At 35.9% G+C, this 15,208-nt stretch overlaps 1 protein-coding gene across 1 annotated transcript in view; it reads left to right on the top strand.

The window, feature by feature from the left end:
* The first annotated feature begins 2,374 nt into the window (after window positions 1-2,374).
* Window positions 2,375-15,208, top strand: part of STS (steroid sulfatase) — a 76,266-nt gene continuing 63,432 nt past the window's right edge. The window contains 3 exon segments of the mRNA XM_030285520.3: window positions 2,375-2,453; window positions 2,456-2,488; window positions 8,059-8,482. Coding sequence (XP_030141380.3) covers window positions 2,375-2,453; window positions 2,456-2,488; window positions 8,059-8,482 — 536 coding nt within the window.

Genomic DNA, 15,208 nt, shown 5'->3' on the forward strand with positions numbered 1-15,208 from the left:
GACTCCTGGGGATGTCCTGTGCAAGGCTGGATGTTGAATTCGCTGATCCCTGTAGGTCCCTTCCAACTAAGCATATTTTGTGATTCTGTGTGATTCTGTGAAATTACTTCACGATTAAATGACTCCAGGCTCTTTGCCTTTCTCCACAGTTGCATTCAGGCTGCTCTCACTATGTTGGTGGGCAGCCCAAGTACCGCACCACAGAGATGCATCTAGAAAGACTCAATGTAAAGAACCCAATGTAAATACTTCTTCTCAGACATTTCTATTTCTGCTAAACCTTTTTGTTTAGACAAATTGTTGGGTTTGTGTTTTGGTTTTCTTTTTTATTTTGTAGGGGGGAGGTAGGGGCAGGACAGTTCATTAAGGTACTCAAGTTGCCCTGAAAACTGGGGAGAAGAGAGAAAAAAAATCTCTCTTCTATTTGAAGTGTTATTTCATATCTACCCATACACAGCATTAAGTATCCTGTGAGTACATGCATTTAATTTCTCTTACTTTTAAAGTACCTGATCCAAAGCCTGAGTCCATGAAGATCTAGTCTGTTTATTTTAGTGTGCTGGGACTGAGCCTCTCAGTGCTTAGCCATGCAACTTTAACATTCCCTTAACATCATTTTTAGCAAGGATCATTATACATTAATCAGATCACTTGTTCATTAGTGATAAAACATCCTGTCCTTGCTTCTGGGAATGAAAGCAAAGCAAGACTCTGGAGCCTACTTGATACGTTCGTGCTCACTCAAATCAAGTAACAAGCTTCTGCAAAAGTGCCAGCTAATATAACTTGCTAAATTTTCCATTACATTCATCTGCAAAGGAAAATTTTATATACCTGTTACAGATATATTGCTATTAATATTTACTGTAGGTAAAGTCACAAGTCACTTTCCATTATGTTGCTTGTTCTTATTTCTGAAAAATTAGAACTTGAACTAATTTTTTTCTTCACTGGTCAGCTCTCAGACATATTTAATCATTTCCATGTCGGTACAAAAATTGAACTTCATCTTACTTGAGTTACAAAATTTCTAAATATGGATTTCTTCTAAATATCAATGAAGAGCTAGTAAAGGCTTATTATAGACAATACTAGAATCATGATGTAGAAAAAATGTTAGAAATGTAAATCTGCTAATAGAGCTGAAGAAAAAGATTTCAAAATGCTGTATTGGATAAGACACAAGCTCAGAGAAAGGTAATGGGGAAAAAAAAGAAATCATGCTTCTGTACAACAGAATTACACTGATTTCAGTTACAAGAGCTTGAAATATGTAAAAGTAAATATAAATAAGTAAAATATAGATAAGTATATGACTAAAGCTGAAGCATTGATCAGCAAAACTATCTGGGGTGAAAAACTGAAGTCATTATTTGAAGGGCAGGTTGAGCTCTCTTTAATAAACCAGTCTAACGAGTCATTTTCTCATGTAACCACAAGGGATACCTGAGGGAGGATTCTGGTTGTCTACATCAGTCATGTAACTTGGGCACTGTAATCATCCAGTTGCATAATTTAGACTTCCTGAAGATACATCTGCACAGATTTGCATAGATAGTCTCTGTTCTTACTGTCTATTTTCAGTGCCAACTCTCATCTGGAATCCTAGTAATCTAATTTTCATGAACCTGAGCTCTCAAGTTCCTCATCCTGAGAGCACTTTGTAAGCTCATTTGTGTTTCTCAGACTCTTAGCATATAGAAATTACTGTGCCTTATTTAGATGTTGTCTTGTTAGCCAGTACATGATGCTCCTTTAGTGTGCTCACTCAGTCAGTGTACATTGGATGATGTGTCTTCATGCCACTGGATCACCCCATTAATGCTGACAGCTCAAGCCACTCTATTTACAGGATCAGATTCCCTCTTGCTCTTTCTGACCTCATGATATTTACATGCCCAGCAGAATGACTGCCCTATTTCAATATGCCTTCTCTCAAAAAACCTTAAAGGCTTGTAGAAAACCACATATGAGGACAGGGGAAATTCTCAAAGTAGAACTTGGGAATGATCTCACGTAGTCCTCATCTTCCTTCCTTCCCTGTACAAGAAAATAAATTATGCAAGCTCAACCTCTTAACATTTTGCTATACCTTAGAAAATCTACAGAAGGGGCTGTAGCTGTTTATGTGATGGCTGGCCCCATGATTATAATCTCAGAATTTTTTTCTCCAGGTCTGCTGCTGGTGTCAATACAGGAAAGACCTCACTCGGCTAAATGGATGATTCTATCTTCCACTTGCAACACTTAGTGTCTGATTGTAATATGTCATTTAAGTGATACCACCAAAGGCAAAAAAGTGCATGCAGAACTAATGAATGGAAATTCTTTCTTTGTGTTATCCTGGTCTCATTAATTTTTATTGTATTTAGGAATGGCTGCCTTTTCACGAGTTGGTGTCTTCTTATTTTCTGCCTCTTCTGGGGGACTTCCTTCTGAAGAAATAACTTTTTCCCGAAGCAGAAAGGTTATGCAACAACTCTAATAGGTAAAATTGCAGACATGTGCAGCACTTTTTTCTCTTATTTCAATGAAAAGAACATTAGCTTCCCATATAGGCTTTTAAGGGCCTGCATTAAGCTTTTCTCCCCCACAGCATAATGAATTTATTTTTCTGGAACAAAGCTGAGCATATTTCCATGCCTATGTGAAACACTAGTCAGGTAAGTATGTCCAATTCCCTTGTGTATTTATAGTCTCATTTTGCAAGATACTGAAGAAACATGATGAACAAACTGAAAATTAGTCAAGGTCTTGAAAAATTTTCAGTATCAGTAGGAGTTAGATTATGTCAGAGAGACAATGAGGTGTTGATCACAGCGGTACAAGTCAGCACTGTGATAGTTTTAATTTCACCAGTGTTTAAATTCCCATAAAGTAAATAACACTCTACCTGGGCTACCATCTTAGTCATCAGACAAAAATGGACATTTCTAGGAAATTTTTCATAAAATTTGGTAGATATTTCATACAAAAAATTCATATAAAAATATATTTCACTCTCATTATGAAGATAGTTCAAGAGCTGATTGCAGCATAAATATCCAGTGATGGGGAAAAAAAATCATACTAGGATAATATTAAATAGAATTGAAATGAATGTCATAAAAGTATAACATTAAAGATTTCTGAATTTTTTTCTTAAATTGGTGAATGATTTATTCCACACTGCTTGTATTTAGGAAGATACTTGAGAAGTTAAACTTGTATTATATAATATGTTTCTTTACTGGAATTGCCAGGGAATAGTTGTGCAGAGAACATCATACTGGAATATTACTAAATTAAATTAGATGAAGGATGCACACAATTTGTTTTTTAAATGAAACAGAAACTTGCAATTTTGAGAGTAATTTTTGTTTAAAAAAAACAGGCTGTTTTGCAAGGCTAACAATTCACTCCACTGTTCAAAAAACATCTGTGTTATGTAGATAAAACAGTGTCAGCGTTCTAACTAAAAATCCTACTTAACTATACCCCAGTCTTATAAAGCATAAAATAGCATGGTATCCTGAAAGAATGAAAATAGAAAACCAGAAATTCTTATCAGAAATTTATTTATTGTAGGTGTATGTGAACCATAGTACAAAAAAACTGTTCATAATTTGTCATGTTCCTTGTGGACTTGATTTCTATTTTTCCATATTCAATTAAGGACTGTGTTTTTTCTGTTTGTAGCAAGCACAGTAATAAAACTCATTTTCTGGAGCTGACCCAGTTAGCGTTCTTTTTTTAACTACTTTTGCTGGAACATGACAGCTTGCCACTTAGATCTCCAGAAGTTCTCTCCATGATGCTTAATGAACAATTCTTCCAAGTGGCCTGAGTGATAGCTATGAGACTATAAAGTGTAATATTACCATATCCTTAGAGTATAATGAAGGTTTCCAAAAATCAAGAAGTGCATTAAAATTAGGGATAAAGCATATGTAAATGACAGAAAGAAAAATTATGTAGATTTGAAGACTAGATAGCCAGTCTGATTCACAACCAGTACATTTTCTGCTTTTGCTGGTGTTATTATCACATCATATTGGTATAGGTCAGGGAGTCTTTGCTTGATTCAATCTAACTCAGCAGTTCCCAAAGAATTAATTGTCAAATCCTGCACCAGTGATGGATTGGCATGAGGGTAATTTGAAGCCTTTCTGATCCTCAAGCCTGTAGTGTCATTTCTATCTTTTTTGCCAGTCTCCTCTCTGAGAACATTATTTTTCTTCTCTAGGTGCATTTTTGTTTCTTTTTAAAATTTTTTTTTATCCTCTGAATAAATAATTTCTTTTGTTTGATATGTGCCAAAATATATTTTATCTATGAATCTACTTTATATATACACTTTTCTACCTCATTGTTTTCTCCTGTGACATAAAGAAGGTGACAACATATAGATCTGACATGAAAGCAGACAATCAGATCTGCAACAAAATGAAGTTCTATCAGAAAAAACAGATGCATAGAATATATAATATCTCACCAGTGGGAAGAAATGCTGATGTTTTGTTGGAAATAGCCATTCATAATGCAAAAATTTCCCTTAAATTTGATAGATAGTATTTTAACTATACTCAATTACAGTTGAGTAAAGGTTAATTTTTCTTCATTTTTGCTATCCAGTGTGTTGTCCAGCATCCAGAAAAGTTTAAAATCCACCTATGTAGCTTATCTCCAAAGCTAAAATACTAATTGATGCCTGGTACTTACTTCTTTCAGAATGAAGTATTATAATATTTGGGCATCACAGTAGTAAGGTGTCCAAGATTGACTGAGTCTATAGAGTGGAGATAGTACAACAGTTATTCATAAAACAGCCTAAAATCTGTCCATGTTAATACCATATGCATATACACTTTTTATAAATTTTGCTATGTACTTCAAATAAATATATTTCCTAAGAACATAAAATATTTCTGTTTTCATCTTGCTCCACATCTTGTATCTTGTCATTTATCTGAAAAGCGCAAAGTCTTTCAAAAATATCATTATATAAAAATCAGTCTGTACCAAAACCACTTTACTCCCTTTTCCACTGAGGGAAAAATACAGGGAAATCATGGATTTCTGTAGTGTCCTCAGGATTCTGCATTTTGAAAAATGGAGTTTCAAGTGAAATTTCTTGGCTGAATAGGGCTTGCCTCTCACTTCCACTTGCCTTTCATTGCATTGCTTTCGCTCTGCAGAAGTCTTAATTGTGGCTGATGGAGACAGAAATAAGCCTAGGTCTCAAATTATTGTGGTACTCATAATTTACAATTAACAGCATAAATTTCACTCAAAAGCTTGGTAGAATCAGTTGAAATGCTTATGATGCTTGTGTGAAGTGTCCATTCTATGAAGCATCACTTGGCAAAGAGATGAGAGCATTTTGCATTGCTCTCAGATTCAGAAGGGCCCCAGAATCTAAAGCACATTACAGTAATCTGTTCAAGCACTAGCTCAAGGCAGGGGTTATTGTCACAAGGAGTGAAACAAAACATGTATTGTGGACCCAGCCATTCACATGCTTTTTCAGAGTAGTGCAGGATCTATCAAAACCATCTATCTCCCCAACCATTTGAGAATGGCAATTGTGTCATTCTGTCACAGGTTCTGATATAATTTGAGCTGGGGCATCTGTTGCTTTTCCTGCTGACCTGGTCTCTGCTTTGTTTGGCTTAAATTGCTTCTTAACAAATATTTTTATCAGTCCCAAGTTTGTCTTGATGTTGAACAATTTTTTGTGCTTGCTAAAGAAGCCGCTTTGATAAAAATAGAACTTATATTTTCCCACCCTAATTTGTTATTGAAAGGTTTTTCTATCCTGGAGTAGTTGAGACCCAGTTAAATAATCCACTACATAAGTGACTTTGAAGATATACTTAATTTGTTTGAGTTTCTTTTTCATATTTTCTTACTGAATTATAGATGCTTTGAGATTAACATGTAATAGAAAAAAAAAATTGAAGCCTGAAGAGCATTTATGTTCCTGATTATAAGCCTCTACCTTTAAATTAGTTATCTAATTTGATGACAGTTGTTTCATTCTCACTCTGTTACCCATCTAGCTTTATGATTATTCCATTAAGACATTCATTCAAACATAAGAGAAAAATTGAATCATTTATTTTCAAAAATCTGCATCTTTGAGTGCTGGGAATGAAAATCAGAGTTCCAGCCTTACCTAGCCCTTTATAGCACCATTATAACTCCTGAAATTTCAGTACAATGGTGTGTACTGCTTGTTTTTTTAATTGACCACAATAATTTTTACTGACCATGTCAAAAATAGTGACCAGAACCATTCTGTTCAGAATACTACCAGCAGAATACGTCCTCAGGTGAGGGGGCATCTGACAGGAAAATGTTCTGAATGGAATGAGAAAGGTGTAGAGGCATTTGTTTCACTGGCACAAAAGCAGGCCTGAAAATGTTTCATACCTGCTTTGATGATATACAGAAGTTATTTTTAACTTAGGACCATCAAGAGACATATGAGGACAACTGGACTCAACTAAGCATTCAGATTCAAGATTTCAAGCTTTTTCTTCACCTTTGTTGACAGACAAACTTAGGCATATGACATTCTCCTCCTCTAACTTAGTTGTGTTATTTGTGGAAGAGAAATAAAACACCCAGCTAATTTGCTAAATTTTAAAAAAGCAGAACTGATCCCCATATTCACCCTCTTTGGTACTGCAGTACCTGCATTTGTCACAGCCAAATGAAAAAGTGCAGGATGAATATGCTGTTCTGGACACCCAGGAGGAGATATTCAGGACTGTTTGAGTCTTATAGATGTGTTAAAGCTGGGATGGTTTGAAAAAGGGGAAAAATTCTATATATGCTTTCTTTCTGTTTTGCATTTACTGCCATGAGTATTCTCAATTCTCTGAAACAAGTGTTTCTTTGGGGCAAGTTATGGGAATGAAGACTTACTGGGTCTGTAGATTTTCTTGTTTATTTATTTTGCATTCAACAACCCCTGAAATATGCTGGTCATGTTTAGGTGTTTGATTCAGAAAAATAAATAAAGTTTATCCCAGCAGTATATAATGCCATCTGTTTTGTCAAGGCCAGCATGCGTTTTAAAATATTCAGCACATTTTCTTGCTGAGAGCAAAGGCATAGCTCTATCCATAATCCATCTCAATAAGCTTAACTGAATTTGAATTTTTTTATAATTATGCATTTTGATTCAAATAACAGCTACCAATTAGGTCTGTTGTGCTAAGCAATGCAAAAGCATGTGGTAAGAGGTTGTAGCTGAGTCATAGAATGAATTATCTAGATACTTACCATAATCAGCATGAATATAGATTGTATTAGTATAATGCAAATCAGGCTCAGTGGTTTCTTATGTCAGACAGTGTCCAACATTATTGCAGAATTAGAGTGATTTCCTAGTGGTACAAAATGCTGTGAGAGATTGTATTTGACAGTAATTTACTTGTTACTGTTGTTTTTAATTTATATCTATGAAATATATAAATACAAAATAATTTGCCTTACTCTCTATATATGTGTATTTCGAGGGATATTGGCAATTTCAGAGATTTTGCAATCATTTAAATAAGAAATGCTTTAGTAATTTTCATATTCTTGATTTATTGTGTATTTGTTACTGTTTTCTTATTCTTTGTCTTTTTTTTAACTAGTCAAATTGTTTGTCAGAAAAACTTCAGAAAATATATTTTGTACTTCCATATTTGTTCTTCCTCTTCAATCAGTAGCTGCTACAAAACAATATTTTCTTATGGCAATTACACATGCTTAATTTCCAAAGTTAAGTGTCAGGACTCTGTTGCTCTTCAATGACCTGCTAACCCACTCAGAATTTAATGATCTTCAGCAGCAGCCATGTTAAGCTATTTCTAACTGAGATGAAGAGGGAGACATGAAAAAAAAAAATCTTTGATGAAGGCACAAAGAAAGTTTAAATAGAAAATAGGGACCCACACAATAAATTCTGGGAACAGATATCTGACTATCAGGCAGATAGTTTTCATGTTTGAAGTAATGCACATTAAAAGTAAGTTTGATGATTTAACGACGAAAATACTCCCTGTCCTTCTCTCTTTTTAGGAAAGTGGCATCTTGGGATGAACTGTGAAAGCAGTAATGACTTCTGTCACCACCCCCTCAGTCATGGATTTGATTACTTTTATGGCCTTCCCGTGACCAATTTTAGAGACTGCAAATCTGGTCAAGGCAGTGTCTTTTTAAAAGGTGTTCAGAAAGGCCTTGTTCTCCCAATCCAAATCACTGGAATTGCCCTTGTGTCTTTGGTAGTAGGGCAGTACATTGGCCTTCTCAAAGTACCCTTCCAAGCACTGGGTTACTTCTTGTTAATAATCACAATTTCACTTATGGTTTTGATTTTTTTCTTCTATAATTTTTGACAACTAAACTGCTTTTTAATGAGGGACCATCAGATTATCCAGCAGCCACTGTCCTATGAGAACCTTACTCAGAGACTGACAAAAGAAGCCATGCATTTTATTGAAAGGTAGGTTTCTAACTGCGCTGTAAGTTAACATTGGTATCTCATAATGAGAATGCTTCTGAAAATGAGCTGGTGAGCACAAGGAATATGTCATTATATATGACTGTAATTTTTTTTCCTTTAAAAGATGACTGAAGTTAATCTTGTTGGTAGGAATGACTGTTTGGTTTCCTCCTATCAGGTATGTTATTAATTTCTCTATAAAAAGGGAAATGTTTTATTATTACATATTTCATGTTACTTGATGTGTGAAGAATCTTTTGTGGTGTGACTTAATTCTGTGAAAGCACAATGCAGAGTCATAATTCATTACTTTTTTGGAATAGAGAGATGTTCTTCATCACTGAGTTGATGCATCCATTAAAAGGCATTCATAGGGCTAATGTTTTAAGATACTAGTGTTTTAGATTACTCCACTTTTATAATAGTAATTTTGAAAAGATCTGATTTTCAGAAATCAGGGTGCTATTTTCTGCACCTGGGACAGAGTAATCCCAGGCACCAGGACAGGCTGGGAGTGACCTGCTGGAAAGCAGCACTGTGGAGAAGGACCTGGGGGCTTCTGGTGGACAGCCATCTGTCCATGAGCCAACAGTGTGTCCTGGGGGCCAAGAAGGCCATTGGGATTCTGGGGTGCATTAGGGAGAGCATTGCCAGCAGGTTGAGCGAGGTGATTCTGCCCCTCTACTAAGCCCTGGTGAGGCCACAATTTAAATGTGTCCAGCTCCGGGATCCTGAGGACAGCAGAGATGCAGAGCTTCTGGAGCAGGTCCAGCATAAAAGAGAGAGCAATAAAGTTGATGAAGGGACTGCAGCATCTGTCTTATGAGGAAAGGCTGAGGTGTCTGGGTCTGTTCAGCCTCAAGAAGAGATAACTGAGAGAAAACCTCGTCACTGTACATAAGTGTTTACAGGCAAGTGTCAAGAGAACAGAGCCAGGCTCTGCTCAGTAATGCCAAGCAGTAGAACAAGAGGCAATGGGCAGAAACTGATGCGCAGGAGGTTCCAGCTGAATTGGAGGAAGAACTTCTTTCCTGTGCAGGTGACAGTGCCTTGGAATAGTTAACCAGAGGAATTTTGTAGTCTCCCTCATTGGAGATATTTAAAAGCTGTCTGGACATAATCCTGTGCCACATTCTCTTGGATGACCCTGAGGGATGTTTGACCAGATGATCCCACTGGTGTCCCTTCCAACCCATTCTGTATTCTGTGATTCTGTGAAATAAACAGGTGCTTTGAAAACTGTTTTTAATAGCCATCATATTGGGCCGCCTAAATATTGGGTTTACAAAACTCAAGTCATAGATAATTTTTGCTAAGTTAATTACTTTGCCATAATTGTCATCAAAGCGGTCTTAGTGGGATTAAGTCAAAAAAGTATACATCTGTATATTCTAAAATAGAAATCAATATATTTACAGAAAAAAAAAATCAATTTGACTTCTGGAAAAAAATATGTGTATGTATTTTTCTCCACCACTTTTGACACAATTTGCAGCATTTAAAAAAATACTAAATCAAGGTAAAATCATATTCTAAGATATTGAATTACTATTATCCTGAATTTCTATTCTACGTCCCTGAATTACTAGTCTTTAAAGTATGCAGCATTAGTTTCTGTGAATACGTGCAAATGGTGTCATTGCTGGATGAAAACACGTGCCATGAATCTGCAGCTACATTTTGTAAATTTAATGACTGTACAGTGCAGGTGCTTCTAACTATTAGCAAGAAAAAATATCTATCTAAAATCTTGATATCATACTGCAATTTTTTATCATTTCCATCCTTATGAATATTTGATGTGGCCGTTTCTACACAATATACTAAAAAAAATGGTTTTTATAACAAATTTCCTTAAATGAGTAAGTCTTCCCAACAATCAACATTTTTATAAGTATTTATAAATTAACTAAACCATCTTTATTTCCTCTTGGTGATGGGGATAAAGATGTCTTCTCAGATACATTGTAACTAATTTAACAGTGAAGTACTTTGTTATTACAAACACAAGAACAAATGCATTTGAAAATTGTTGAGTGATTACATGCTTAGTGACCAAGCATTTGGTGATTTCAAAAGACTCTCAAGTACATTAACTATATGTTGGTATATTCTTCCACTATTTACAAGTATATAAAGTGCCTGTAGTGATACTGTTTTGGGTATCTATGAATGTTTCACTAATTTCAACGCCATGACAATAAAATGGCTGCCTCAAAATAGGTGAGTTCAAGATGGAAATCAAGGATAGAAAGCTAGTAACTCTTTTGACTGTATTAATATGTATAATGTGCACAGTGTTACCATGTAGATTAGTGTTGTTGTTTGACCCCAGTGTTAAGAACTGACAAAATAATGTATAATCTAAGTCAGCACAGCTTTGTTGACCCAGCTAGAGGTAAGTAGCTTTACATCATTTAGGCACTTGGCCCCAAATGTCAGTGTAGTTTTCAGACAACACTGATGTTAAATTGAAGTTGAGGTTAATAGCACATATTCATTATTTACAACAAACTTTGTAACAGGACTGCTGCAATTACAGAGAATTATAACCCAGACTCTCCATCGTCAATGTTATGTTAGAGAATATCCAAACATGTTAAAGTATTGAGAAGCAATTAGAGCATTTGAGCAATCTTAACTGTGCCCTTTAATGAATGAACATGCAAAGTATATGACCATAAACTTTACTCCTGGGGATATGACTAATTGGATTAATATTCACTGAACTGATCTGCCCCATGTATTAGTGTGAGCAACAAAACCAATATTTGCTTTGACACTCTAGTTCTGGCATGATAGAGTTCATACTTTTAACTCCAGAGCACCAGTAGACCATTGCTTTTATGACTAATCCACTGACTTTGGCCATTTGTAGGTGAATGACCACTAAGAGGTAACCAGAATGCAGCAGCGAAGGGTCACAAAGTTTTTGAAAGTCACAGTACTTAACAGCATTCTTGTAATTCCAGTTTTTACAGCCCTTTAAACACGTTTGAACACTGAATTTGTCACAGTCTCCTTTTCTTTAGATGAGATATTAAGCAGCAATCTCAGTCATGTACACTGTTAATACTTGTCTACAAATATACCCAAGTACTAACAATCCTGAAGTTAAAGAATTCAAGTTTCCACCTTACCTGTGTCTGAATACACATTTCATCATCAAACTAAAGACCATCAGATATCATGTGTATTTTAGTTGGTTAAATAACTTTGCAATAAATATGTGATGAAGGTCCAATCTTCACCAGCACTGGTATTTCCTGTAAAGCTTTTTTATACTATATTTATATGCAATGTATATGAATATATATTAATTTTCCCGTGTTTTATCTATGTAAGTTTATTTACCTATTGCCTTTATTACCTCTAGAAGTTCTTCAGAGTTTAGGTGATGGACTTCCAGACATTCTCTTTTCTAGCTGTTTCTCAATAATTTTCAGTTATATGACTTGTATAAACATCAAATTCTTCAGAAGGAATGGGCAAAGAAGGAGAGGCAATGGGGTGTTTTGATTATCCAAAGCTTAATGATGGCAGTGATAAGTTTGAGTGTTTATGGGTAAGGATCAGGGAACAGGCCAACAAGGTAGATACCAAGGTGGGAGTATGTCATGAACCTACCAGACAGGATGAAGAGGAAGACAGAATATTCTGTAAGCAGCTGGGAGAAGTCTCAGGAGTCCTGGCCTTTGTTCATGTGGGGGACTTCAGCTTACCAGAGCTGGAAATACAGTGCAATGGACAGGAAACCATTTAAGTGGTTCTTGGAGTGTATGGAAGACAACTTCCTAACATAGCTGGAGAATGCAACAGCCTGGGGAGGGGCCCTGCTGGACCTGCTCTATGTGAACAGAGAAAGACTGGTGGGTGCTGTGGTGGCTGGAGGCTGCTTAGGCACAGAGACCACAAAATAATAATTAGAATTTGTATTTTTAAAGTCTTATAATGTCTTCATAGTGTACAGCTACATGCTGTTGTGCTTACTTTGGTCTGGCTTTTGGAAAGGTGGTATTTGTATTTTACCTTCCTTAGTCCTGTGCATACATATTACAATTTTTGTTTGCTCTTTAATAGACTGAAAGAGAGCAAATACAAAATTCAAAGTTGCCAAAAATGGCACTGAAGAAGAATGTATGCAATTACAAGTGTCAGATCTGGTGTGTTAAAACAGGTAGTAGTTTAGTTGCTTATCCTAATTGTAAGGGGGCAGGTCAGCTCTGTGTATGTTAATTCTAATCACTTTTTCCTGAGAGGAAGTGTGTTTACATGTCAAAAACCTAACAGACTGCTCTCTTGCTATTACAATGTATTTGAATGTCAAATGGATGCTACTTGTTTCATGTTAAATTCAATGTGGTTGTCACTCATACATCTTCAGCATGCCTTTCAATGACCAGCTGCACAGAAAATCCAATGTTGCAATATGCCACGGTCTGTTTTCTAGTGTATCAGAAATTAACAACATAAAAAGACCACTCTGTGATACAGAATACCACTCTGAGAAATTTCTATACCTGATCACAAGCAATAATATTTTTTTTTTAAATTCTAATGAAATCTAGTCTCTGGAAAGCAGTATTTAAATACTAACATGATTATATTTAAAAGCTGTGGTGAAGGTGAATTTGGAGAATCTTCTTGCCTAGTTTTACCAGTCATAGATTGCATAAGCATAATGTTAAAAATTTTATAACAGTGAATAGATTATACATTTTCTCTTTATCTATTCTATTTTAGTCCTTGAATCACTGTTGCAACACCTGTTGTCTACTGTAGCAGACTGATTTAGAGTTTTTCCACATATCACTAGGTCTTAAGATCTAGCAGTTCTCATGTTGTACTGGAGTTACAGTTCTCAAATACAATGTTTTTATGAATCCTACAAGAATATTCTTTAGAGTTTACAGCAAAATAAAAATTATAGAAAAGAATTTGTGTATCTCTGTATACATATTATGTATATGTGCGCGTATATTAAAAAATTTAGTAACTTATAATCAGTAGCAACTATACTGGATCTTCATGCCTTTTCTCTCAGACCTCTGATTATGCCTTTTGAACAAGAAGGTAAGAGGAAGAAGGTGTGGGTTTGTATAGGGCTTTATCAAATCTTTAGATCATTTAAGAATAATTAGGGTCCTCACTAGTTCTGCAGTGAGTGGCAGACTGGTCAGTGGAACACTTCTGAAATAGAACTTGATCTGTATACTGGACTCCAAAGCTTTGTGGATGAGAGCCTTTAGTAATGAGTTTAATTTGTGCTAGATGGTATTTTTTTTCTTCATGCTTCCAGATATTCTTTAGGAGAGGGAAAATAAAAGGTTATCTAGAAAGGAAATAAAAACACATATGTGAATTGTTTACATTATGTATTTAAAGGAAGCAATGAAGGCATGAAATTGGAAAAGTAGAAGCTTCTTGTCTATTGGCAAAGAAGAATCATATAAAAAAATGATAGAGTGGTATCTGCAAGTTCTACTTTTAATATCTACTAGAAGGAGTCAGATTTTTCTATATATTTACATTTTCCCCCGTCTCTCTGTTTCATTTTCAACACCATTTATGGTTCTTATAAGTTATCCCCCAGTGGTCTGGAGTTCTCTTTCTGATTTTGAAAAAAATGAAAATATGACATCTGTGTTTGAAGTTGTGTATTATAAAAGACAGGACAGAAACATTCATTCATAAATTCATTCAGACTAACAAGAATTTTAGCCCTGTTAGCAGTCAGAATAAAAAAAAAAATCCATAATGTAGAAGAGTCCTGCTTTGGTCCAACTAAGTCAAAATTTGGCTTTTCCTCCTGCAGGAACAAGAAGATTTAATGAAGTGCATTACACTGCTATCACAAAGAGCAGTGTCCTACTGGTGATCTAATCTGGAAGTAGTGGAGGCATCCAATCCATGGGGAATAAGCACTAATTAATTTATTTGCTGGGGGGATACTGAATAGGAACTTTTTTTAGTAAAAGGGAAATTACTGGAAAGGAAATGTTTCTATCTGCTTGTGTCGACACAGTGTTGCTTCACCTAGAGTACTGCATCCAGGTGTGAGGTGCTCAGCACAAGAAAGATGTGAACCTCTTACAGTGGGTCCAGAGGAGGATCAAGAAGATGATCAATGGGTTGAAACTCCTTTCCTGTGAGGACAGGCTGAAAAAGCTGAAGTTGTTCAGCATGGAGAAGAGAAGGCTCAAGAGAGACCTCATTGCAGCCTTTTAAAAGGAGGGAGAGGGAATTTTTATAAGGACAGATAGTGACAGGTGATAGTTTTAAACTGAAAGGGGGCAGTTTTAGATGATGTGTTATGAAGAAATTCATTACTCCAAGGGCTGTGAAGCACTGGAACAGGTAGAGCAGTTGCAGATGCCCCATCCCTGGAAGTCTTCAAGGATTACCTGCTGGTCATGCTGGTTTTGTTGAGACCTGGGATACAGCTGGCTTTATGGGCTGCAAGCTCATATTTGCCAGCTAATATGGAGCTTCTTGACAACCAACACCCCCAAATCTTTCTCAGATCTTCTCCCAATCCATTCTTCATCCAGCCTGCATTTGTGCTTGGGATTGACATGACTCAGGTTCAGGCCTTTGCACCTGGCTTTGTTGAAATTCATTAAATTCTTATGGGCCAAACTCTTGGGCTTGTCCAGGCACCTCTGGGTGGTGTTCCTTCTCTGCAATGTTTCAACTGTGGCACTGAACTGCATGGAAAAGCAAATG

The sequence above is a fragment of the Taeniopygia guttata genome, chromosome 1 (assembly GCF_048771995.1).
Source record: "Taeniopygia guttata chromosome 1, bTaeGut7.mat, whole genome shotgun sequence".
Classification (NCBI taxonomy): domain Eukaryota; kingdom Metazoa; phylum Chordata; class Aves; order Passeriformes; family Estrildidae; genus Taeniopygia; species Taeniopygia guttata.